Source organism: Dendrobates tinctorius, unplaced genomic scaffold (genome assembly GCF_039654945.1).
Source record: "Dendrobates tinctorius isolate UK_male_01 unplaced genomic scaffold, ASM3965494v1 ptg000158l, whole genome shotgun sequence".
NCBI classification, from domain to species: domain Eukaryota; kingdom Metazoa; phylum Chordata; class Amphibia; order Anura; family Dendrobatidae; genus Dendrobates; species Dendrobates tinctorius.
The window spans coordinates 22951875-22979422 of NW_027361825.1; the positions used below are offsets into that span (position 1 = coordinate 22951875).

Below are 27548 nucleotides of genomic sequence, written 5' to 3' on the forward strand. Positions count from 1 at the left end.
TTCCATGCTCCATCAGCCATCATTGCATTACATATCTAACAAGAGAGGATGGCATGTAATAAAACACAGGGCTCTATATAATCCAATATGTAAGGGACGGTGCTGTACATAGCGAGAGGGCGTTGAATAAGGGATAGCAATATACATAATAAAGTAGACTATGTAATATATATACATGTATGTGTGTGTGGATATATATATATATGTAGCTTTGTCACCATAAAAGGAGGGGGTCCAGACATATTTCTTGCACAGGGGCCCCAAGCTGTCATTGTTCGCTCCTGGGCTGTGCTATGCCGTGTGCCTTTAATTAAATGTGCGCGCCTCCTTTCTAGTCCTGCATTGCTCCAGGCTGAACTCTCTGGTTGGATTTGCATAAGGACGCCACGTCTCTTGGCTGACGTAGCTTTCCAGCCAGAAAGAGCAGTGTATGCTGGGCCCGGCCGGAAGTATTTGCACATGTGAGGGTGGCTACCAGCTGTTGGAGGCGGAGCATGAGGAGCTGAGGCTGTATGGAAACTTTTAATTTGCGCTACCGCTGCACCTTCTATAGCTACGCCCCTGAGGAGCTGTCAGAAGCTTAATATTATCTCTGCCAAGGAAAAAAAGATCAGATCACATCAAACCAACTTATCCAAGCATTGGCCAGTCACCCCCTAAAAAATATTACAACATAAAGTGGCTGGGATAACACATTGCTTATCTTTTCCAGCCATAAACTTCTGTAAATTAATTTTACAAAATTATTCTTCAGTGTGTAAACGACCAATAGGGATCTACAGCTTGCCAATCACTTAAAGGGGCTTTCTTCAATATAACGTTAATAGCCTATGCTTAGGGTTGGCCAGCAATGTGTAGATGGAGAAGGTGGAATCCATATGATCAGCAGAAACTAGAGACAGTGGAGCTCGGTGAAATACCGACATTGCGATGCTCTCATCTACATGGCTGCGTTTGGTAGTGCGGGTACTGTGGTCCAGCCACTTTCACATGTAGGGGGCTGAGCAGCAGAACCAGACAAAGCCATAAGGAAATGTATGGCTTTTCCTGTATACATATGTTTTCTGAGGCAGTGACCGGGGTCATATGCGAGGATCTCTATGTGTCCCCCAGGATGCGCAAAGAAGCTTATTGAGGCCGCGGGAGTGCATTGCAGTCACAGGCGTCGCTGTGATTGCACTGCAGAATAAAAGTGAGTGTTAGTTTTGGACAAGCTATTTGTCCAAGGCAGATTAGAAAAACCTTTTATTTTTTAAACGGACTAAGATAACGGGGTGGTTCGTTTCCTCCCCGGCCCAGGTTTTCCATGTGGCCTACGACCACAGGTTGTTTTTGAAAACACCTGCAGCAGAGGATTGGTGTGTCAGTGTGGAGTTTTCAAGGTGCAGAGCAGACGGCTCTACAAAAGCTCAGCCTGTGTGAGGGAATACAGAACCAAGCAGATTGAACTCCTGGCACCCCGCAGCCTAATACGGTGGTGCAGTCGCCCTCAGCAGCCGGGCGCATTTACGAACTGTCTTGTTTCCCGGCTGCGATCCAGAGGATACCATTTGTTTTGTTTGTAAGTTTTTGCACATTAAACCTATGTTTACTTTGAACTCTGCTAGGTCACTGCCTCTTCACTGCACATTGAGGACACTGCTGCACTTTAGTTTATATACACACAGTCAAGGCTGAAAGTGTCGGCATCTTTGAAACTGTTCCAGAAAATGGAGTATTTCGTCAACAAAATGATTGCAATTACACATATTTTGTTATATACATGTTTATTTCCTTTGTGTGTGTTGGAAAAAAAAAGAAAAGGCAAATTGGACATAATTTCACATAAAACTCCCAAAATGGGCAGGACAAAATTGTTTGCACCTTTCCAAAATTCTGGGTGAACAACTTTGCTTCATGCATGTGATGCTCATTCAAACTCACCTGTGAGAAGTAATATGTGTGGGCAATATGAAAATCTCACCTGAAACCAGATAAAAAGGGGAGAAGTTGACTCAATTTTTGCATTGTGTGTCTGTGTGTGCCACACTAGGCATGGAGAACAGAAAGAGAAGAGAACTGTCTGAGGACTTGAGAACCAAAATTTTTGAAAAATATAAAAAATCTAAAGGTTATAAGTCCATCTCCAAAGATCTTGATGTTCCTTTGTCCATTGTGTGCATCAAAATCAATAAATTTACAACCCATGGCACTGTAGCTAATCACCCTGGATGGCAGAGAAAAGTTGATGGAAGGTTGCAACACAATATAGTATGGTGGATAAGTAGCCCCAATCAAGGTCCAAAGAAATCCCAAGCTGTCCTGCAGGCTCAGGGTGCATCAGTGTCAGCGCAAACTATCTGTCCACATGTGAATGAAATGAAACGCTATGGCAGGAGACCCATGAGGACCCCACTGCTGACACAGAGACATAAAGTCTGCACTTTGCCAAAATATATGTGAGTAAGCCAAAATCCTTCTGGGAAAGTGTCTTGTGACAGATGAGACTAAGATAGAGCTTTTTGGTAAAGCACATCATTCTACTTTTTACCGAAAATGGAGATTCAAAGATGTTTTAAGGTTGATTTGCTGCCTCTGGCACTGGGTACCATGACTGTGTGCAAGGCATCATGAAATCTGAAAATTACCAAAGGATTTTGGGTGGCAATGTAGTGCCCAGTGTCAGAAAGCTGGATTTGTGTCCTAGGTAATGAATCTTTCAGCAGGACAATGACCCCAAACATACTTCAAGAAGCACCCAGAAATGGATGGAAACAAAGATCTAGAGAGTTCTGAAGTGGCAGCAATGAGTCGAGATCCAAATCCCACTGAACACCTGTGGGGAGATCTTAAATTTGCTGTTGGGAGAAGACGCCTTCAAACATGAGAGACCTGGAGCAGTTTACAAAGAAGAGTGATCCAAAATTCCATTTGAGAGGTGTAAGAAGATTGTTGAGGTTATAGGAAGTGATTTATTGCAGTTATTTATTCCAAATGGTGTGCAACCAAATACCGAATATATTCTCGTGTATAAGCCGACCTCCTAATTTTGCCACAAAAAACTGGAAAAACCTATTGACTCGTGTATAAGCCTAGGGTGGAAAATTCAGCAGCTACTGGTAAATTTCAAAAATAAAAATAGATACCAATAAAAGTAAAATTAATTGAGACATCAGTAGGTTAAATGTTTTTGAATATCCATATTGAATCAGGAGCCCCATATAATGCTTCATATAGTTCATGATGGCCCCATAAGATGCTCCATACAAATACACCCCATATAATGCTGCACAAAGGTTAATAATGGCCCCATAAGATGCTCCATAGAATATGCCCCATATGCTGCTCCATAAAGGTTATGGCCCCATAACATATTCCATAGATTATGCCCCATATGATGCCCCATAAAATGCTCCATAGATTATGCCCCAATAAAATGCTCCACAAAATTCTCCATAGATTATGCCCCCATATGCTGCTCCAATGATTATGCCCCATATGCTGCCCCATAAGATGCTCCATAGATTATGCCCCAGAAAATGCTCCATAGACTATGCCCCATATGCCGCTCCATAGATTATGCCCCCATAAAATGCCCCATATGGTGCTCCATAGATTATACCCCCATATGCTGCCCCATAAGATGCCCCATAGATTATGCCCCCATATGCTGCTGCCGCTGCTGATGCAAATAAAAAATAAAATGACATACTCACCTTTCCATCGCTGGGGGCCAGGTACCGGGACCCTGAGCAGGTGGGGACAGGTGCCGGTGTGACCGCTGGCTCAGGGCCTCAGCACCTGTGATAGTCACCTGTCCCCGCTCCAACGCTGCTCGCAGCTCTGTCTCTTCTGGGTCCCTCTGTCAGTGACGTTCAGGCAGCAGAGGGTGCGGTGCACACTAACTACGTCACCGCGCCCTCTGACCTGAACATCACAGCTAGAGGACGCGGAGGACAAAGTAGCGCGCAGCGATGGATCAGGGACAGGTGAATATTGCACATACTTACCCCCTCCTGGCACGGTCTCTGCAGCCCCACTTCTCAGGCTCCTTCCTTCAGTGGTCATGTGGTACCGCTCATTGAAGTCATGAATATGCGCATAGTCATGACTTTAATGAGCGGTACCATGTGACCGCTGAAGGAAGGAGCCTGAGACCGGGACAAGCAGGGGGGATGCAGAGACGCGCCAGGAGGGCTCCCCCTCCCCTGCCGACCCCCTGGCGTATATGACTCGCATATGAGTCGAGAGGGGGACTTCCAGCCCCAACAAATGGGCTGAAAATCTCGGCTTATACGCGAGTATATACGGTATTAAGTTGAGGGTGCCAACAATTTTGTCCGGTCCATTTTTTTGTGAAATTATGTCCAATTTGCCTTTTTTTCTCAGTTTTTTTATTATGCTATTCCAATATACACAAAAGAAATAAACGTGTGTATAACAAAACATGGGTAATTGCAATAGTTTTCTTGGAGAAATACTTAATTTTCTGGAACAATTTCAAGGGTGCGAACACATTTGGCAATGACTGTATATGGTAAATATGATCACAGGCTATGATCACAGTTAATTCGCTGTATATGTCCAGCCCTTGCCCTTGTAGTTGCACACTCGGTCCACAGACTCCTAATTACCCACTGGATGTGAAATGGCTGCTCTTTCTGCATTAGTATATATTTTTTTACCATACATATACGTCATGTGCCAAATGCCATGTGAGCACAGTCTTAGCGACTACTGGTCACTACTGTTAGAGTAACGGACGTTGGCGCCTGCACCAACAGTTACATAGTCTGACATACATGTGTAGGCAGCAACAAGTGTCACATGTAAAGGAAAAGCCAGACCAAGAGGTAAGAAATGACTGGGTTTCAGGGGATCATCTGTGGCTTAAACTGAAGCTCATTTGGCTAGGATTATAGAGGCGCACATATCTAGCACTATAGGGGACAATTGTGACTAGCACTTGGAAGGACGTCTAGATTTTTGTTGCCGAAAGCCAAAGCAATGCAAAAAGTCCAGTAGTCATTGACAGGAGACACAAAATGTAATCCCTATCTATCTGTATATATGTTTTTCTAATCATAAAATGAAGCATCGCCAATTCTGTATTATATAGCTGAGTACCTCCCTGTTGTCTAACTTGCTGTTCGGGAGAAGAGGAGCAGTTCTGCAGGACCCAGCAGTGGCCACTACATACTAAATATACATATGCATTGCAGCTTCAATCACAGTTTACATCCAGCTGTATCTGGAGCTACAAGCAACTAATCGGGAGAGATGCTGGAAGTCGGACCCTCACCAATCTGATATTGGAATTAGGGAAAGTTCATACCCACAGAACCCCTTTAAGAATTTTTTTGATGTCTCCTTGTTCCATCTCTGCTTTAAGTCAGTCACAGTTCAATCTTGAGCTTAAAACCTGAGTAACCTGAGAAAAACTGGTTGTTAGGGAGGCATTGTCTGAAAATCTGGTATCAGCTGTTAGGCAGTAGATCCCTAGCAACCTCTTTTTTATGTCTCAACTACTGAAATTGCTCCTGTGTCGGCAGCGGAGAATGGAAAAGAATAGTTTGGTAGCTATCAAACCATGGTGCTCTCCATCGCAAGGACTCTTCCCATATATTTAGACCCTATCTACTAAAATTAAGGTCAATTTTGTAGGTCTATGGGTAAGGGTAGTGACGTCTTAATTGATTTTGGCAGACAGAAGCCATATATTTGCATTCAGCTTTCCAATAAATTCATGGACTGGAATCTTGATATTTTAAAAATTGGTTCCTCCAGTTTGGCGCTAATGGGATTTCTGATTAACACACCATGTTACGTTTAGCTAATTCCCCTTAACAATCTTACACTGCAGACTTGGAGAAAGGGTGGACTTGTTAGTGGAGAGGGTTACACATAAACTAACTATTCTTGGGGCAAAGCTTTGGGACTACACAGACAAGTCAAGAGAACTGGAAGATCAGCAAAGGTTACTTAGGCTCACCGGTGGAAATGAGTCGTCCACTCTCCATTTATATAAAATACGTACATCTCCTCCAAATTTTGTGGCAATCAATATTTTTATCATTTTACACACAGGACGTGCTATCGGTAAAATAAAATCTGATAGGTCATTTTTTTTATTTACCTACAAAAAAAGTAACCCTAGTGACAAGTGATTGATGTCAAGGTCATGTCCAAATGGGTCTGTCTTCTACTGGATCTCTAGAAGCCACTCTAATAGAGCCTCCTGGGTCAACATTTAGTACTTTGACGGATCAGTCATCAATAGACTATGGGTTTTGACGACCTGCCACTTGAGTGTTATGGAATGACTAATGAAGTGTACATGAACAAAACCAGTCGGACAGCAGAGAACTTGATTTCTAAATATCTACCATGGGAGCACCTGGACTTTATCCATACTTACCAACTTTTCTAAATTGTTTTTCAAGAGAATAGATTTTTTTGTACAAGAATGCCCCTTTTTTCACAAGACACATCCCAATCTAAATCATACCCCATCTACGCCCCGTTCCTGCCCCCCCAAAAGGCAATATCTTGTATCAAGTTTCAGTGGCATCCTGGGGACTTTCCAACTCTCCTTGAAGTCGGTGAGGTCTCCCCATTTTTTGGGAGAATCTCAGGTTTTGCAGGAGAATTAAGCAGTGACTGAATATGTCACATAGGGATATATTTTAACTTGACATATAGATGGACAGTCTCATTTCAGCACCCTCTTACATAAATAGATGTATTAGAAATGCATTTATTACAATTGCCCTGGTACCCCGGTAATCACATCTGATCGCAGGGATCCCTCCCACTAAGCCAGATATTAAGGGATTTTCTGGGGTTGTGCTAAATTTCTACCGTCACTCTACAGGTTTGGGAATCATAAAGGATAGAACATTGAAAAAAAGAGGATGAAAATCTAGTTGGCTCGTGACCTTCTACTCGAACTAGCAATTGAGGGGAATCCTGACAGTGTGCATGATGCACACATGATTGTTCACACATAGGATGTGAACTGCACGACTATGCATAGTGCCTCTTCAGGGAGTAACAGGACTAGAACTCTAGCACCACCTAATAGTGGCATATAATAATAATAATAATAATAATAATAATAATAATAGAAGCAGTAACCCTAAAAGTCAATATCAAACCTTTAACGAGCTTTGTCATATGATTAAGGATAAAAAGCCAAACTAGAATCTCAATTTGCAAATACGTGTTTCAGGGTGTTTTCCCTCCTCAGTGCAAGATAGAAAAAAATCCCGCACTCTCTAATGTGTAAGGAAGAAAATGTAGCTTTACTGGAACAGCAATCCAGATAAATGGAAGGTTTTCGGCTAATATTAAGACCTTCCTCGGACAGATTGCAGATTAGATATTCGGAGTAAGGCGCAAAATAGAAAATGGATTACAGCCCTGATGATGTGCACCGTCCCTCATTTAGCATGACTAATCTGCAATCTGTCTGAGGAAGGTCTGAATGTTAGACCGAAACGTCACATTAATTTGGATTGCTGTTCAAATAAAGCTTACATTTTCTTCATTGCACATTGGAGGGTGTAAGATTTGTTCTATATTGAATATATGGAGTAGTATCCTATCCGAGCAGCCATCATTACAGAGTGACCTATATTCTTAGCTTTGGGATCTGATTTGGCAGTATGAGAGGTCACTGACTGGGGTCTAAGGGATAACGTCTCTGTTTGTGGAGAGAAACATGCCTGACATACCATTGTAAGGAGACTTGTAGGCCATGCAATGGTCCTCTGGGTTTGGCTTCAATTCTAAGTCATGTGGCAAAGCTCATTAAAGGGTCTGTATTGACTTTTAGGATGGCTACTTCCAGAGTTCAAGTATCTTCCTCTCTGAAGATGCAATTTACATATTTAATTTCCAAAGGAGCATTGCATGGCCTATAAATCTCCTTACTCTGGCATGTCAATTCTCCACAAGGAGATATGTTGCTTCTTTGAACTGTATGACCGCCACATGGAAGTCTGTGCAAATTACCTCTTCTGAGAGGAAGAGGACTTGAACTCTATAGCGCCACCTGTTGGAAGCAGCACTATTGACCCTTTATCGAGCCTTGAAGTATCAGAATCTGAATTTTAAGGTTCGTTAAAGGGTCAATAGTGACTTGTAGGATCGCTACTTTCAACAGGTGGCGCTATAGATTTAAAATCCTTTTCCTCTCTGAAGAGGCAATTGTATTAAATTTCCCAGAGAAGCATTGCACGGCAAATAAGCCTCCTTACCTTGGCATGCCAGAGCCGGTATGTCATTCTCCACAAGGAGAAACATTAAACCTATGATGGAAGTCTATGTTCACATTTCTGCTATATCCTCACTGGGGGTTCCTACATCATTTTCCAAATTATGAACGTCTTGATAGAATCCAAATGGACTCCAATAAATGTAAATGGGCTCCATCAGCCGCCGCTTGTATCCATTGTATGAAAGTCAAATATTCTAGTGTGAACAGAGCCTAATGCTTATGCTAGACATGACGTAAACATCATTTATTGATCAAGATTTTCGTACAAATGACCAATAAGTACACAATGAAACTAGTCATGTCCTGAAGATGGCCATGTTGGCCGACAGCTATTTCTCCCGGCGCCATCATAAACATTAACACATTATTCGGCCGAGGATGTGTTTTCATCCCGATAGTTATAAGCGTCTGACGCAGCTTATCTTCCACAAGACGGGCAACTGATAGCAGTGGTTACTAACATTATTGCCTCTACTATCATTGGAAAAAAAAATGGAGCAAAACATTCCATGATTTATATATTGGAGCTACAGATTGTTGGCTCCTCTGCTTGAATATCTTTGGGCTGGATGAAATCTATAGACGCCCCTTATTCCTTTGTATGTTTTTTTCTTTGCTTGAACCATCACTAATGCTATGACTATTGTGTCTTCTGCAAAAAAATAATATATATATATATTACCATAATTATAATAATTGCCAAAAATATGAAAAATATATAAACAGACATGCAAATAGATATCCGGTATGTATATATGTCTGTGAGTACATATGTATATACTGTATATGTCTCTATATATGTATATTCTGCACACACAGACATATACATTATCTATGTGTTTCTGTTGTAACCCTTACACTCCCTTTATACCCATAATATTCAGATACACGACTAATGCTATATTCCACCAGGATTATAAATAAATCGTCTGTAAAATGTAACTTCCTGCATGAATCACCCTTGATATTGTAGGGGAGGATATATGATATTATCCAGGGTACATCTAACAATGCAATAAGACACCATGATATATAATTAGACACAAACCATACAGGACACACTAAGTATTTGCAAAAAAAAAAAAAAAATGAAGGGTGCTGCCCACACCTTGCCACAGCAATGGTGAGCAGAAGACAAGCGCTGCCGCAATACCTGTCTTTTTTAGAGCAATGATAGGGTTAAATAGAGAAGATACATTGTATCAGCCTGAAATGATCCTTCCTGTCATGCAATAAAATCAGATCATTCTTTTTATTTGGGGGGGGAGGGGGTGTCCATTATTTTGCAAGATGGGGGCCTTTGGCATCATCTAGGGGGCAGCACAGCAGAACCCCCCCCCCCTATGCATGGAGACATGAAGCATCTCTGAATGGAGGAGAATTTTTGTGAATGGCTGGTCACATGACCAGAGGTTCTTTGTGCTTGCAGGTGAGAGTGTGACAAGGGTCCCTAAAAGCCTGCTGATGAGCTGGGGAGCTGTGTGCTGGCCCCTGGCCTGGGCATCACATCTGCAGAGAGACACACACACTTACACACTCACACACTCACACATACACCAAGGAGGAGGAGGAGGAGAGGAGGAGGAGGGTGGGGAAGCAGCTATCATGGTTCCTCAAACTGATCACAGCCCTTTTTTTATGAATGAATCCAGATGCAAATAGGGTTGATTCACAAAAATCTGCCCCTTCCTCTTCCCCACCTTGAATGGCAGCAGAAAATAACCCAAGAAGATGGCATTGCCCCCCATGCTGCCCCCAGTGCACACACATAGACACACACAAGCCTCAGCTATTGCAGGAAATGATGCAGAATAAAGAGGACTCTGCCAGATCTTAGAGCAGCCATGCAGGATGACAGGGGGTCATGGTGCCAGGGGATGGGGGCATCATCTAAAACCAGTATCTAGAGAGGGGGGCAGCTGGGGTTGTCAAGGCTTAGGGGGCAATGATAGAAAAAGGCAGCACTCACTCTCTGTCCATAGCTGATGGGGAATCCAGGGATGGATGGCTGCTGTATGATCCTGGGCTCCTGGCTTGCCAGTGTAATGTGTATGGTGGAGAAATGCAAATTCCTGGCACAAGGGTTTATTGTTCATCTCCCCTGCTTTTCTCTCTCCATTTCTCCCTGGGCATCATGATGTGGCTGTTGGAGGAGCAGCCATCTTCCAGGTAACAACATCTCCTCTCCCCCCCATCCCTCCTCCTCCTCCCCCTCCTCTCTGGGCTGTGTCTGTGTTGTGCTGCACCTGGAGGCTGAGCTGTGCTGACGATCTGCGGGGCCTGGCTGCTCCCAGGGCCGGGGATGGAGAGCAGGGGCCCGGGGTGCCACAGGGAAGAATGGGGGTGCACAAGGCAGAAGAAGAAGGGGGGCTCACAATGGCAGGAAGCTTCGTGGTCCTAGTGCTGGGCACACACAGACATGCACCTGTTTCTTTAGGAGAATTCATATATAGGATGAGGCTGCTGCAGACTTCTGGATTACTACACACCAGGGAAGACAATGGCACCTTCTACCATAGTGTGATACAAGGAGAACTGCAGGCAGAAACGTTGTCCTGTTGAGAAGACTTCTGTAGCCCTGGTGTCTACTTCTTCAGGGGTGCATAGGGTATAATGGAAACACTGCCCACCAGAGGTTGTAACTGGTCACTACTGGATTACATTATGATGGGGCATGGAGGGGTCAGTTCATATTTTCCAGCCTACTTTATGGAAATTGATTCATTCTATGGACGTGACACATAGAGAAGATTCATCAAAACTGGTGCAAAAATGATAGAAATCGATTATGTTGAAATTTCTCCAGAAAGGGGGCACTGAAAAATTGAGCGCTGGAAGCTGATTGGTTGGTATATTTATGCCCTCGCCCTCCTTAGACTTTATACTCAGTATTGCCTTTCTACTGGAGAGGTAATGATTGTTAGATCCATCTGTGACTCCAGAATAGTGGATCCATTCTCAAGGTTCTCCACCAACCACAAGATCGGAGGCGACAAATGGAGCCTTGCTGTGTTGACAAATGGCTGGGGAAGGCATGGGAAGAGACGGGGACACAGGAACCCCCCCCCCCCTTCATTCTGCCAACTTTTGGGAGGTCTAGTGGTTTGACTCCCCACCGGACCAATCTTTAAAGTGTTATCGCCATCTTCTATAGCAATTATATTTTATTCACTCAACTATTGGGTCTCCAACCAATGTTGAGAATGAAAGGATGTCAGGACTGGTGTAGCGTTGAGCCCTTAAATTTTGTCTTTACAACCACAACTCCTTGACACTCAGGATTTTTGGGTGCCCCATTAATATCAGCTGAACTTATGGGTATCCCAATGTTTGGATTTATCAGCTCATTCTAGCTGATAGATCCAGCTAGAATGAGCGAACCCCAAACCACAAGACTATATCATTTAGGACATAGAACATATTTAAAGGGAACTTGTCAGAACTTCTACACCACCAAACCATTTATTGTCTGTGTAGCCATCCAGCTGTGAGAAATTATGTTTTAAAGTTCTGTTTATATGTGTCTGGAAGTACATTGGGTGGTGACGATGCACTTACAGCTCCTCAGCTTCACGCTGTATTCCCTGCCTAGCATCACTCACCTCTGGATGATTGACAGGTGGTTGCCTCCAATACATGGCATAGAGGCTGAGGAGCTGTAAGTGCATCGTCACACCCAAATGCACTTCCAGACACATATATTCAGAATTTCCTGTATTTTGTGATATTAATAAAGAAGAAGACACTTTTTGCTACCGTGATTGCTGTTGTCACCCTCTTCATCTTTTGAACTTTTGGAGGATTGGGATCATTTTATTTTTCGCATACTTGCAAACACTACCTACTTATCAATTTATTTGTGGTGAGGTGCTGCCCTAAACTTGCTATTTTTCCAATACACGACAGGGAAACTGAGGAGCTGTAAGTGCATTGTCACGCCCAAATACACTTTCTGACACATATATTCAGAATATCAAAACACGATCTTACGATGCTCGAACATCGCTTTGGGGTCACAAAGGGATCATCTTGCTCATCTTTTAAAGGGCAACGCAGTCATAAACATGTAACAAAAGACTTCTCAGTTTGTTTGCAGTGATAAACATGGTTTGGGGGTCGAGACTTTTCCTACAGATTCCCTTTAAGTCTCCAAATTGGTTGATTTGTGTCGGTCTTTTACCTAAATAACCTAGGGTAGTTAAGGCAAAGTTGCTTGTTAGTTACTCCAGCGTTTTGAGCACATGACCCACGAGCATCTCCTCCTATATATGCTGAGGCCTGCTTACAAGGGTGAAAGGAATTAAATATATGGTATTACATGTCTTTTTCATCAACTTCCAAATCGATGAAAGTCAAAAGTAAGGATGGACTGGGTGAGGTTTGCCCAGCATACACAGTAGAAGTAAAGGAAATAGATGCAAAGGTTTCTGAGACATCCTTCTTCGCAAGTTTGTTTTTTATTTCTTCAAGAAAAGTGCATGATAACCAACAAGTCTCCAATATGTTACCTACATTTCTCGAATACATCCCCGTAATTATGGAGTGCCAAATCATTCCCAAAACGATGCATTTTTAATTCAGCTGTAATGGTGACCATGGAGATTGATATCACATGACTACTCCTGCCCCCAATAAAAAGATAACCAGATTCAGGGCTCTCTGTTCTCCATGTTGGGAGGTGATGAGGCTGCTGTGAATGGAATGATGGCTATGCATGCATTCCCTCCTTTGAGAGTTAAGAAAATATTATGCCATTAAACATTATGGCAAATTCTGTAGATATTCCAAGATGGGAATAAGCTTTTTAATTATGGTAAATGGCATCATGCTCTCTCCCGCACCTGAAATCCGCTGCCTTGGAGTAACTCTCGACTCTGCCCTGTCCTTCAAACCGCACGTCCAATCTCTTGCCACCTCCTGCCGCCTCCAACTTAAAAATATTTCCAGAATCCGTCCCTTCTTCAGTCCTCAATCTACTAAAACTCTTGTACATGCCCTCATCATCTCCCGCCTTGACTACTGCAACACCTTCCTCTGTGGCCTCCCTGCTAACTCTCTTGCACCTCTCCAGTCTGTCCTCAATTCTGCTGCCTGACTAATCCACCTCTCTCCTCGCTACTCCCCTTTCACCCCCCTCTGCAAATCCCTCCATTGGCTCCCAATTCCCCAACGAATCCAGTTCAAACTACTAACACTGACCTACAAAGCCATCCACAACCTTTCCCCTCCCTATATCTCTGAACTAATCTCCCAATATCTTCCCTCACGTACTCTTCGATCCTCCCAACACCTCCTACTCTCCTCCACACTTATTCGTTCCTCATACAACCGCCTCCAAGATTTCTCCCGAATATCCCCTATCCTCTGGAATGCCATGCCTCAACACGTCCGATTATCCACCACCCTCGGATCCTTCAAACGGAACCTAAAAACCCATCTTTTCAGGAAAGCTTACAGACTGCAATAACCATTCTGCCACCTTACCACCGCCTGAGCTGCTGCCTCATCACCACCAGAGCTGCTGCACCCCCGACCTTCTGTCTTTTCCCCGCTATCCCGTAGAATGTAAGTCCGCAAGAACAGGGTCCTCTCCCCTCTGTACCAGTCTGTCATTGTAAATTTGTTGTGGAAACTTGTTTACTGTTAACGATATCTATAACTTTGTATGTAACCCCCCTTCTCATGTACAGCACCATGGAATTAATGGAGCTATATAAATAAATAATAATAATAATAGGTTGTGATTGGTAAATCCTGCCTGCTTTTCTCCAAAAACAGTGCCACTGCTTTGCTCTAGTTGTGCTAGTTGTGTCTAGTATTGTAGCTTGCCCCCACTTAAATTGTACTCTCAATGTACCATATGATCTTATACTGTGGAACTTCTTGGTAGGAAAAACAAAGAAATTAGGGTGGTTAGAAGGCCAGTCTCCAGCCATGTTTGAACTTTCAGTTTTTGGCTTCAGACTGACTTCAATACTTCAATTGCACATTTGATACATACTTACTAATAATTATTCTCTTGTATGTTAGTACCTATTTTACAACTTCTCATCTTTTTGTTATTTTGCCAGGATATACAAGAGATAAGGACATGGGTATTGTACAGGTTGTGGAAAGATCGGAATCAAATGAGATAGCAAATGAAAATTTGGATAATAAAGACCGTGAAAGAACTGACGAAATACTCCAACTTGACGCGTCTTCTCTCGTCCATGATTCCTACTTTACAAGCTTGATGACTCCAACAGCAAAGGAAGACTGGGGATTTTGGGGACCGACGGCAGAAGATATCGATTTGGAACCCATTTTGAGTTCTCCGTGGACATTCCCGATGAACAGAAATCTGAATGTTAAGGCGGAATTGGTACTGAAGCAGAAACCGCCAGAAGCACAATGGTCCAAACCTCCATCCTTGAACAAAGAAAAAGTAGAAAAACCTTTGAAGTATGAAATTTCCAGCACAGAAATGGCAGAGGAAGGCAGAGAACATAAAACTGATAGCAGAAATAGGATGGCAGGTCATCTAGTAATAAAAGATTCCATGGGTGTATGCCCACCAACGTTTGGGTTTTCTTTTGGCACATTTCCAAATGAAGGTCCTCTCTACCCTACAGGAATGATTTCTGTAGACACACATTTAGCAGAACTGCCAATATGTTCTGATGGGCATCGGATAACCTATCAAGACGAAATGGAAGACATGAGAACCAGATGGGTTACCCCAACAGAAAACCAAACATTAAAGGCTGTGAATACAAATACCACCAACCAAGGCAGGTCCTTGGCTTGTAGCAGTTCTCCAGCCTTGGAATCATTGCCCAACGTAACTCAACAACCCAACAATGTTCTCAACCCATTAGATGGTAGCCAAACCACTGAACAAACAAATAAAGCTGGTCCATTATCTATCCAAAGATCATTAAAAAACATCACAGGACATTCTGGGACAGAAACCGCTATCATTACTTTTGGCCTTCAAAATGGAGATGCTGAAAAAATGACACAAGAAGCAGCAGATACTCACTGTAAAATGAAGACGAGTCCAACTGAAGATGGTTCGATGAGCATACCCCAACCATCGCTTTGCACTGTCCAAACTAACGTTGACGTAGAAACACAAATTAAGTCAATTATGAGTTTCTCATATGCAGATATCCTTAAAAGAAGTCCTAAGACCACCCAACAAAGGGGAACATTCGTTAAAAATGAGAAAGTTGTTGGACGTCAGAACACAACCCAAAAGGCCACAACAAAAGCAGCGTTCTTAAATAAAACAGGGAAAAACCGTGCTCAGGTAAATTCCAAAAACTGTGGCACAGAAAGCAGTAAGAAAATCACAGAATCTTGGAAACAAACAGAGCCATCAACGCCACCTTTTAAAGTGAAAAAAGCACAGCTTGGGTTTCAATGGCCTTCTCCCCGGGAAAATCTAAAGGATCAATCCCAGAATAAAGGCTCCTGGAATATGGCAAAACCTCAAGCCTTTACACCCAATAATACACTAAATTCTGGGTCAACATGGAGAGTTTCCAAAATCACTTCAAACTGGAAAGCTCAAGAACATGCCAACCCTGATAAGAAAGATAAAGTGTATAAATTGTACCCGACTGAAAGACGAAGCAAGCCTAAACTGGTCTGCAGTAAGTATCTTACATGTCTACCTAAAGAACCTCTAAAGAGTAAGCCTGTTGTATCTGCCCAACCACAAGACACGAGTCCACAAACCCCAGAATTTACACTGCTGGTGAAGCCTCCAGAAACAAATAGTACATCAGATGTTACTTTTGAAAAAAGCAACCAAATATCTACGTCTCCAGCACTGGAAGAACCACTTGTGATTAAGCCCGATACACCCCAACTTATGCCCATGTCTGATGTTCCAGTAACCTCTGCCCAAGAACATACCGATACCTGTGACTTAGGCAGCTCATGCCCTCCTGTCCTTCAGGAAACTTGGGAATGTTCAGAATCCGAAGACCAGATTCCAGATCAGTCTCTTATGGCTATGGAGAACAAATCAGCCAATGATCCAACCACCGGTCTACAGGTCCCGGATAGTAACGTAGTCGTAGAGAAGAATTGTCCCAAAGAGGCGCCAAAATGTCAATTATCTGGAAGGTGGAAAGATTTTTATGTCGACAACCATTGCACCATGAAATGCAGATGTAGACACCGCCCGGGGAAGCTTCCGTCTAATGTAGTCCGCTGGTGAGTATTTGAAAGCAGGGTTCAAACTCACAAGAAGTTTTTTTTTTTGCATGGGTGTGAAAAAAAAAATGACAATATCTAACCTGTTGTCCTGGTTTCAGAACCATTAAGTTCCCATGGCATCGGAATAGTAACAAGCTTGAAAGAGACGTGTAGGAAATAATGGGGGCTGTACATATTTTATTGAACCCTCCTACACACGCATACACAGTATTTAGATTTTAGATATCTACACATCCATTTTTTTTCCTTCGAATGATTTAGTAACGAACCTTTCGTTAGTGTAAATACCAGCTGGATTGGAGACCTGAGAAACCATCTTCCTACCTGCTGGTTTCTCCTCCTGATTGGCCGACCTAGCGCAACATTGTGTGTGCGCACAAGTCACGCTATGATGGCATTACGCCAGGCTGATAATCAAAAGAGGAGCAAAGCACGCCAATAGGTAGAAGGCAATGAACAGGGCTCGTGGCCACAAAATACTGACCTGGTTGCTGCGAATCAAATCACTTATCTCTATTGCACACAGCAAACCAGCTGCTCCAACTACCATGTTTATGGTACAGTGGCATGTAAAAGTTTGGGCACCCATGGTCAAAATTACTGTTATTGTGAAACGTTATGCAATGATGTAATGATCTCTATAAGGGCTAAATTGAAAGATTACAAATTTACTGTGTATTTTAGTCAAAAAAAAATTAAAGATAAAGATGAAAATACATAACATTTTAAAAAATTACAAAAAGGAAAATGGGTTGATGCAAAATTTTTAAATCCTGCCTGGTTAGTACCTAGTAGCACCCCCTTTTGCAAGTATCACAGCTTATAAATGCTTTTTGTAGCCAGACAGAAGTCTTTCTAGTTTGAGGAATTTTCATCCATTCTTCCTTGGAAAATTCTTCCAGTTCTGTGAGATTCCTGGGTTGTCTTGCATGCACTGCTATTTTGAGGTCTAGATTTTCAATGATGTTCAGATCAGCAGACTTGAGGGCGGGCATTGTAAGTCCTGCTTGCGCCTTTTGAGGTAGCCTATTTGATGTGTGTTTAGGATCATTATCCACTTGTATTAGCCATCCTATTTCCACCTTCAGCTTTTTTTTTTCTTACAGATGGTGTTGTGTTTGCACTAAGAATTTGTTGAAATTTCATTGAATCCATTATTCCTTCTACCCATGAAATGTTCCCTGTGCCATTAACTGCAACACAACCCCAAAGCATGATTGATCCACCTATATGCTTAAAGCAAACCTGTCACCAAGTTTGGCCGATACAAGTTACAGCCACCAGGGCTGTGGAGGTGAAGTTGGAGTCATGAAAATTGAGGAGTCGGAGGTTTGTCTTACTGTCTCCACAACCCTGCCGGCCACCTCCTTTTAGGGCTTATCTACAGCATTCTATAATGCTGTAGATAAGCCCCCGATATGACCTGCTAGAGAAGAAAAATAAGTTTTATTATACTTACCCGGGTTGGGCGGTCCGGTCCAGTGGGTGTTGCAGGCTTCACCCATCTTCTTGCGAAGCCGCCCTCCTGCTTGCTTCATGACTCCCTGGCATCACGCTCCTGCTTCGGCATACTTATCTGCCCTATTGAGAGCAGAGCAAAGTATTGCAGTGTGCAGGTGCTGGGAAAGGTCAGAGAGCCCCAGCGCCTGCGCACTGCACGAATTTGCTCTGCCCTCAACAGGGCAGATAACATAGTAACATAATTATTAAGGTTGAAGGAAGACTTTAAGTCCATCTAGTTCAACCCATATCCTATCCTAACTTGCCCTAACATGTTGATCCAGAGGAAGGCAAAAAAAAACCGATGTGGCAAACAGTAAGCTTCACATTGGGGAAAAAAATTCCTTCCTGACTACACATACGGCAATCAGACTAGCTCCCTGGATCAACGCAATATTAAGGAAACTAGTGTATATACCCTTTAATATTATACTTTTCAAGAAAAGCATCCAGTCCCTTCTTAAATTTTATTAGGGAATCACTCATTACAACATCATATGGCAGAGAGTTCCATAGTCTCACTGCTCTTACAGTAAAGAATCCACGTCTGTGAATATGCTAAAACCTTCTTTCCTCCAGACGTAGAGGATGCCCCCTTGTCCCCGTCACAGGTCTAAGAGTAAAAAGATCATTAGAAAGGTCTTTGCACTGTCCCCGCATATATTTATACATTGTAATAAGATCACCCCTGAGCCTTCGATTTTCCAAACTAAATAACCCCAAGTGTAATAACCTGTCTTGGTATTGCAGACCCCCTAGTTCTCTAATAACCTTGGTCGCTCTTCTCTGCACCCGCTCCAGTTCAGCTATGTCTTTCTTATACACCGGAGACCAGAACTGTACGCAGTATTCTAAGTGTGGTCGTACTAGTGACTTATATAGAGGTAAAATTATGTTCTCCTCATGAGCATCTATGCCTCTTTTAATGCATCCCATTATTTTATTTGCCTTTGCAGCAGCTGCCTGACACTGGCCACTAAATGTGAGTTTGTCGTCCACCCATACACCCAGGTCTTTTTCAGTGACAGTTTTGCCCATTTTTTTACTATTAAGCACATAATTATACATCTTGTTCGTTCTACCCAAGTTCATGACCTTACATTAATCCCCATTAAAGCTCATTTGCCATCAGCCCAAGCTTCTAGTTTACATAAATCCTCCTGTAATATAAAATTATCCTCCTCTGTATTGATTACCCTGCAGAGTTTAGTGACATCTGCAAATATTGAAATTCTACTCTCTATGCCCCCTACCCTGTGGTACCCCACTGCTAACCGTGACCCAGTCCGAGTGTGCTCCATTAATAACCACCCTTTGTTTCCTATCCCTGAGCCAGCTCTTAACCCACCTACACATATTTTCCCCTATCCCCATTGTTCTCATTTTATGTATCAACCTTTTGTGTGGCACCGTATCAAAAGCTTTTGAAAAGTCCATGTACACCACGTCCACTGCATTCCCTTGGTCCAGTCCGGAACTTACCTCTTCATAAAAGCTTATCAGATTAGTCTGACAGGAACGGTCCCTTGTAAACCCATGCTGATATTGGGTCATAAGGTTATTCTTCTCCAGATACTCCAGTATAGTATCTCTTAGAAAACCCTCCAGGATTTTACCCACTGTTGAGGTTAAACTTACTGGCCTATAATTTCCAAGTTCAGTTTTTGTCCCCTTTTTGAATATTGGCACCACATTTAAGTACGCCTGTGCAGGAGCACGACGCTGGGGAGCCATGAAGCAAGCAGGAGGGCAGTATCACAAGAAGATGGGAGGCGTCAGACCCAGACCTGCGACACCTATTGGACCGGATCGCCCCACAGGCGAGTATTAGGGTGTGTGCAGACGCTGCGGATTAATCCGCATGGATTTTGCAAAAACCGCAGATAAAACCGCAGCTCAAAAGACCTGCGGATTATCTGCGGTTTCACCTTCTCCACAATGGTGGAGATCGGAAACCGCTGCGGATTCCACAGAAAGAATTGACATGTCAATTCTTTCTGCGGTTTCAAAACTGCAGGAAATCCGCGCGGATTTATCCGCACTGTCTACACAGCGGTTTTTGGTTACCATTCATTTGAATGGTACTGTACACCGCAGCTAAAACCGCTGCGGAACCGCAGCGGAATCCGCAGCATGTGCACATACCCTTAGGGTATGTTGCCACGGTCAATAAACGCTGCGGATTGGATGCTGCGTACAGCCAGATGTTACAGCATAGTGGATGAGATTTTATGAAATCCCATCTCCACTATGCATGCAGGGACACCTCCGGCTTCCCTGCATATCCGGACATGTGGCACGTCTTTCTAGACCGCAGCATGTCTATCTTGCGGAGACGCTCCGTCTCCGCAAGATAAAATATCATCATAATATGTATAGGACGCGGTGATTCCGCATGGTTCAATGAACACATGCGGAATCACCGCGTGTACAAAAGCCGGCAGCGCTTTGGACGGAGCGGACATGTGCTGTGTCCAAAGCACTGCCAATACTGACCGTGGAAACATACCCTAATAAAACTTATTTTTCTTCTCTTGCATGTCAGATCGGGGATTATCTACAGTAACTCGTATAGGCCAAACCTGGTGACAGGTTCCCTTTAATGGTTGGCGAGATGTTCTGTTCCTGAAATTGTGCCCTTTTCGCTCCACACATACCTTTTATCATTGTGGCTAAAGAGTTCTATTGTAACCTCATCGGTCCACAGGACTAGTTTTCAAAAAAGATCAGGCTTGTTTAGATGTTCTTTTGCATACTTCTGATGCTGAATTTTATGGTGAGGACACAGGAGATGTTTTCTTCTGATGACTTTTCCATGATGGCCATATTTGTGCAGGTATCTCTGAACAGTAGGAAAATGTACAACTCCAGAGTCTGCTAAATGTTTCTGAAGGTCTTTTACAGTCAAGCGGGGGTTCCGAATTGCCTCTCTAGCAATCCTACGAGCTGCTCACTGAAATTTTGCTTGCTCTTCCAGATCTTATCTTGACCTCCACTGTTCATGTTAACTGCCATTAAATCTCGCTGAATGTCTTTTGCAGTCAAGTTTGGTGTACCTAAACTTTTACCTGCCACTGTATGTAGTCTTTTTTTCATATTTATTGGAGCACATCCTCCAAGTTTTTGAGGCGTATTTGGAGAATTTCTGCTACAAAAACTGCACACAGCCTTATAGCAGCTAATGGGTCTGCAACTATAGATTGCAATAAACCAACAGAGCCGCTACAGGGAAGGCAGCCACCCGTAGCAGGGAGACCAGTGTAGACATAAAATACACATTGTAGGTGTTGGTTTATATAGCCTGCACATATGACATCTTTAGCATAGAATACCAATACAAAGCGCTACAGGTCATTCACTTCCTAATCTATTGTCCATGTTTGTCTTTGGGGTAGACTGTATTGGATGTAAGGGGCATTGGCAATTAATGTTCCTAGAGAAAAGCTCATTCTGAACAACTTTGCCAACAGGTTTTCGGTATCCCAGAACAAGCCGACAGAGCCAATGTGGATCACCACTCTAAAAGTTGCATCTTCCTTAGTCGCTGGGACCAGACTCCTGCTGGACCACCAGTCTTCACAGGGGTCAGAAATTAACAGTACTGCACCCAACGAGCAACCCAAATAGGACTATCACCAACGTGGTCATGGGCGATGGGAGTAACAATTCCCATCACTGCGAGGTACGCAGAGCAGGCGTGCCACCATAGCAAGTGCAGAATAAATAAAAGTGTGTGCCAGGTCAGCCATTACATATCACACAGTAACATTTGGGACTGCTATGCGTGTTTGGTCACCCTAGTGGGAACTTTATGTTGCCGGGAACTACATGTCAAATATTGTATTACAGGCAATGAGGGGTCTTAAGCAAAGCCTGTTACCCATAAAAGCTGAGCAAAAAGATTTGTTGGGCTCAGCAGCTACGTCAGTAGCCCAGCAAACCTTCTCTTTCGAATACTAGACACAGCATCTTAATTGCGCATGACGCACACATGATGTTAGACGAGGCAGCGGTAATGGCAGTAGGTTGTAGGTAAGAGGCGGTTCACAGGAATCTGGTCCAGACGTGGCCACCGCATCAAGGTCCTGTAAATATTTTTTGCTTAACTCTTGTTGCACTCTCAGGCTCTGTTGACACTACACTTTATGCTCACTAGATGGAGCATTCACATGTCTACCTCCGACTGTACAGAAATATATTGGACATACATCTCACCTATTTCTTTCTTGTTATACAGTATGAGAAGAGAGCGTAGTAAAATAAGGTAGGGTTAAAATAATGCAGTAAAGACCCTACAATGCATTTATACACATTGTATACCTAAATATTAGCAGGGACTTATTTTGGACAGTTTCTACTTATACTGTAGATGCCATAGCCAGCAATTGATCAAAGTGTTCTTCTTGCAAATGCATGCCTCCCTTTGTATAGATTGCCAGAAGACATGGGGTGACGGGCACCTCCTGTTGGACAAGGAGCTCAATGGGAATCTTTTGGATAGATGCCTGTAGTTCACTAGTTGTATGCTCTGCAAAGGAATCCGAGGAGGGAAGACCTCACAAGTTGTCTAAAGTGAACTCAGCCCAAAAAACAAGTCCGAATGTCTCAAAAGATCAACTTTTATTTATTTTTGTTAAATCACAGTTAAATACAAGGTTGTGTAGACAAATATTACTTTTCCAGGTCCATTTAAATACAGACCTAGGCTATAATTTTCTTCCCTAATCAGCCAAAAAGAAAAAAAAAAAAAAACAAAAAAAAAACAAAAAACAAAAGATTCCCATGTTGGTAGAAAGCCGCTGACAAATTCTGTGCCTAGCAGAATGGCTGAGTGGGGCCAAGATGGTAGAAAGCAATGCCAAAGTTATAAATGCACTTTTGATGTGTTGCTTCAGGCCAGTATGGCAAATGCGGCCCCTGGACCGGTGGGCTAAGCTTGGCCATATACACACATTGTTTATCGAGCATGATGGTCTCAAAAACCTAGTGGAGGATATAAAAACCATTGAGTACAACCCTGTTCATAGACCCTCATCCCCCAATAGCCAGATCAATCTTGGTCTTTATAGGGAAAGTGTGTGATCACCTGGAGATATTATCCAATCTAGATAGCTTGATTTGGAGAAGGGGGGGGGGGGGGGAAATCTTGAAACCACCCCTTTAAACCCACAGACCTATGCTACAATATATGGCAGAGATGTCTGGTCTTATTGACCTTATTGCAACAAGGTTTATGGGGAGAAAGCAGCAAAATCTTCAGATATCTTATACAATGTGTCAAAGTATTTGCTCTGTCCACCCAAAAGAAAACAAAGGTAATTTTTAGGTTACAGATGGTGTCATCGCTCTATTAAACAAGCCCATGAGTATAATTTACTAGTAAATCTTCGTATAAAATAGCCCCTCCCTCCAAATCTACTGTCTATAAAATTTAATGATACCAAAAGTGAGGATGGCGAGTGACCAGGCAGACCAGAAAAGGGAACACAAGTGGGAAGTTGGCATGGACGACTTCCTGTCATTTATACGATCATTTCCAGCTGGCGGGCATATTCAATGACTTGTTTGGCTAATTCAGTGGAAGGAATTGTGGCCTCCTCTGGATTCTGCTGCTGGCTGCTGAAACTGTAGTAGTTATTTGGGCCCAACACCCAACCACGCTGTAAAGACAAGAAAAAGAAGAGGGGTTTATATTACATGGAGATCTCAAGGTGGGGGTGTGTGAGTGCGGTGGGGGTGCGTGCATGTGTGTGTGTGTGTGTGTGTGTGTGTGTGTGTGTGTGTGTGTGTGTGTGTGTGTGTGTGTGTGTTCTGAATGGGAAACCGAGGAGGAAAAACAAGACAACAAGCTAAGTCTCAGAAAACCAGAGAAGTTGGTAACTATGCAGATTGCAGATCCCTGATCTTAACCGCACAACTAGCAGCAGTCGTGGAGCGTTTCTACGTTGGTCCTAGACACCTCGTCACAACCGGAGAACTACATAAGTCTAAAGCAGGAAAAGAGGAAAACTAACTGCCCCAGAGCAGGCCCCAAAGGAAAGACAGCCGCCCCCCCCCCCCCCCTCCAACATGTATTGACGGTGAAACAAGATGAAAATACAAACAAAGGCAGGAAAATAGGCTGATCAAACGATGGGGCCCGGCTAACTAAAAAGGACAGAAAAGGAAAGCCACTGTCTGCAATCTGCCAAAAACAACTTACAAAAATATTGTCCAACACTTCTGATAGCAAAATTAACCCTGAAGTCACTAGACTTCTAAACCTATATCAGCACTCTGAAATATTCTGAGAGAGCAAAAAAGAGGCCAATCTAATAAGGGACAAAAAGCAGATTGACAAATACTGATTAATAGGAGTGGAATTTCAGCATAGCCCCAGCAGGGGCAGGCTGATTACACAACAAACTGAATTGACCAACAAGCGCAAGTGTGAACATTAGCAAAAAACAAACTTAACTTGAGAAGACTGGAAGAGAGCTGAAGTCCAGGACCTGAGAAGCAGACTGAATCACCAGCACCCGTATAGGGCGTCGGCTGTCTTATATCCAGTCTGATACTCCAGAGATCCAATCGTTATCTTCCTCATCAGGTGGCAGATCACTACCACTTAAACCAACCGCATTACCTCCTGTCACCAGAGGGAGAACGGAAGAGGAACTCTCAACTGGTGGAGCAGAAAATGAGTTCATGACAGGTGTGTGTGTGTATGTATGCATGTATGTATGTAGGCGGCTGCAGATTACAACAGCTAGGCCAGCTCCATTTACATAGCAGTCCAGACAGCAAGGTGGTTAGCACTGCAAGATTGCAGCGCTGGGGTCCATGGTTCAAATCCTTCCAAGGCCAACATCTGCAAGGAGTTTGTATGTTCTCCCCGTGTTTGCGTGGGTTTCCTCCCCCACAGGACCCTGGTCCAGCAGCCACGTCAGAGCCCTGCGAGCCTCCTATCTGCCGACATACCGGGCCTCCTCTCCCAATTAGTAAACCTGGCGCACCGTCATTAAATCAGAAGAAGCATCAGGTAGCCCGCTCACAGGGCTCCAGTCTAAAATTAATGATTTTTTCGGGAGCCATGTCATCTGCTGGTGTAGGTCCATGGTGTTTTATCAAGACCAAAGTCAGCGCAGCCGTTTATTACAGAATCAGTGATCCGTTCTGCCCCACCAGGGAGCTGGATTTCCCAATAGATACATGACCATAGTCACCTTCTTTGCATAGTCTGTCATCTTCTTTGGGGTGCTGAAGAACAATATCCTGGTGGCTTCATTAAACAGGATTTTCTCATAGGCCTTCTCAATGCACCCAGCAATCTCATCCCTGCAAAAAAAAAAAAAACAAAAAAAAAAAACCATATAATATAAAAAACATACATATACAAGATGGTACGAAAAAAAAAAACAAAAAAAAACCACCATAAAAAAAAAAAATCCTGCACACAAAAAACAGTTATACCTCTTGAAATTAGATTTAAAAAGGAGACTCATTACTCAGTTTGGAGATAATCTTTTATGGTCTAGGGTAGTTATGCTAAGCAGCTTAAAGTCACGCCCCAGAGGATCCAGTGAGACACAGGACCTCTAACACCTGCACACTATGGACATTCTGTTTTTTTCTTCCCTTCTTCCAAGAGTCATAACTTTAGTTTTTCCACCAATGTGGCCAGATGAGGATTTTTTTTTTTTTTTTTTTTCGGGACGAGTTGTACTTTTGAATGACACCATTAATTTTACCACGTAAAAAAAAAAAAAAAAAAAAAAAAAAAAAAAAGTGAAATCTCATTTTTTTCTTTTTTTTACCATGTTCACTAAATGCTAAAATTCACCTGGTAATATGATTCTCCAGGTCAGTATGAGTACACAGAAAGAAATTTCCGAGATTTGTATGGAAAAAAAGCTCTCATGTCGCCATTCTCCAAGACCTGTGGCAGCTCCATTTTTCAGTATCTGGGGCTGGTTAAAGCTTACTTATTTGTGCCCTGAGCTGACGTTATTATATTTAGGAGTAAATCAATGTTTTGCTCGCCTCTTACTGCATTTTATTCCAATGTTGCAGCCACAAGAAAGCTAAAACACAATTTCTGGCGTTTATATTTTGATAAATCGGGAGCAATGCAGCGATGCCAAATATGTAGTTTTTTTTATTCCTTTATTGTCAATGGGGAAAAAGGGGGGGGGGTGATTTGAACTTTTTTAGAAAAATTCTCATTTGCAAAAAAAATTTCTCAAGTCACCTTCCACAACAGCAGCATCGGAAGATGTCTCCCTGCCCTAATGCGGGACAGGAAACACAAAGGTTAAATACCCCTCCCCTTCCTGCAACCACCAGTGTTTTTCCTGTCCCCTATGGGGAATGAAGAGGACCCCTGATGGTGCTGCTGTGGCCGGCGATTTGGAGCACCCAGGGCTGTTTACTTACCGCCGGGCAGCTGAGGTCAGGGGCTCTGCGCTCCTCCTCCACTTGCTGCTCCCATCCCCATGCATGCCATGTGACACTGGACCCTCTTTTCCCACTCCTACTGCGCCTCTTTGAGGGGTAAAGCAGAGCAGTGATGTGCAGCCATGGTCCTCTCGTAGCTCCCCAGCAGCCTCTCCTCATGCGGCAGTATCCGGACACAGCGCACACCGGAGAACAGGATTTTGGTTGCTTACCGTAAAATCTGTTTCTCAGTCTTCATTGGAGGACACGGGAACCGTGGGTGTGTGCTGCTGTCACTAGGAGGTTGACAATATGCATGAAAAAAGTTAACTCCGCAGTATACACCCCTCTGACCGGCTGTAGGACAATCAGTTAGTGAAAAAGCAGTAGGAGGAGACATCATGTAAGTCATCATATATTCATTACACGTAATAAAATCATGGGAGGGCGCTGTGTCCCCCAATGAAGACTGAGAAACAGATTTTACGGTAAGCAACCAAAATCCTGTTTTCTCTTTCGTCTCATTGGGGAATACAGGAACCGTGGGACGTCCAAAAGCAGTCCCTGGGGTGGGAAAACACAAACTTCCTTCAGGTTGAAGAACTCACCACTGCCGCCTGCAAAATTCTTCGGCGTAGGCTGGCGTCCGCTGAAGCATAGGTATGGACCTTATAGAAGCTTGAAAAGGTATGCACAGACGACCATGTGGCAGCCTTGCACAACTACATGGCTGATGCCCTGTTGTGTACCGCCCAGGAGGCACCCACCGCCTGGGTTGAATGGGCCTTGACCCCAGCAGGGGACACTGTTGTGAATCCACTTTCTGGCCTACCACTGGTTACTAGTGAAGGTAGTGGAGCTGGTTATATTGACAGAGGGGTCGCAAGTTCTCTTTCCGGGCTTCCTCTGGTGGTTACAGGAGGTAATGGAGCTGATCTAATTAACAGAGGCCTGCCACCTGATAATGAGGACGACGATTGGACATCTGGAGTTTGACTGGATTTAAGACAGTCGACTCCCTCTATCCCTGCCTGCGATTTTTTCCTGCCTCCTGAGGTCTTAGTTTCCAGCTCAGTCCCTGCATGCTCAAGCAAAGTGTTCTTTTGCTATTGTTCACATTTGATTTGGTTGTTTTGTCTATTCAGTTTTGTGTGGCCAGCCA

The 27548-nt window shown here is 43.3% G+C and overlaps 3 protein-coding genes across 3 annotated transcripts in view; 1 reads left to right on the forward strand and 2 right to left on the reverse strand.

Moving 5' to 3' along the window:
• Positions 1-10539, reverse strand: part of LOC141051953 (sprouty-related, EVH1 domain-containing protein 2-like) — a 69860-nt gene extending 59321 nt beyond the window's left edge. The window contains exon 1 of the mRNA XM_073549107.1: positions 10230-10539. Within this exon, the coding sequence (XP_073405208.1) occupies positions 10230-10240 (11 nt within the window). The 5' untranslated portion in view covers positions 10241-10539. The remainder of the gene's footprint in view (positions 1-10229) is intronic.
• Positions 10540-14343: 3804 nt separating this feature from the next.
• Positions 14344-22061, forward strand: GGN (gametogenetin). The gene is made up of 2 exons (XM_073549108.1): positions 14344-16468; positions 21442-22061. The coding sequence occupies exons 1-2, from the start codon at positions 14352-14354 to the stop codon at positions 21596-21598; spliced, it is 2274 nt and encodes a 757-aa protein (XP_073405209.1). The 5' UTR covers positions 14344-14351; the 3' UTR covers positions 21599-22061.
• Positions 22062-22574: 513 nt separating this feature from the next.
• The window catches only part of LOC141051955 (26S proteasome non-ATPase regulatory subunit 8), a 65928-nt gene continuing 60954 nt past the window's right edge, over positions 22575-27548 (reverse strand). The window contains exons 7-8 of the mRNA XM_073549109.1: positions 25177-25288; positions 22575-23631 (exon numbers count right to left, since the gene is read on the reverse strand). Coding sequence (XP_073405210.1) covers positions 23494-23631; positions 25177-25288 — 250 coding nt within the window. The 3' untranslated portion in view covers positions 22575-23493. The remainder of the gene's footprint in view (positions 23632-25176; positions 25289-27548) is intronic.

Coding starts and splice junctions, on each gene's coding strand:
- GGN (XM_073549108.1), top strand. CDS start 14,352: ATGGGTATTGTACAGGTTGTGGAAAGATCGGAATCAAATGAGATAGCA. Junction 16,469..21,441: donor CCGTCTAATGTAGTCCGCTG/GTGAGTATTTGA, acceptor CTTTGCCAACAG/GTTTTCGGTATCCCAGAACA.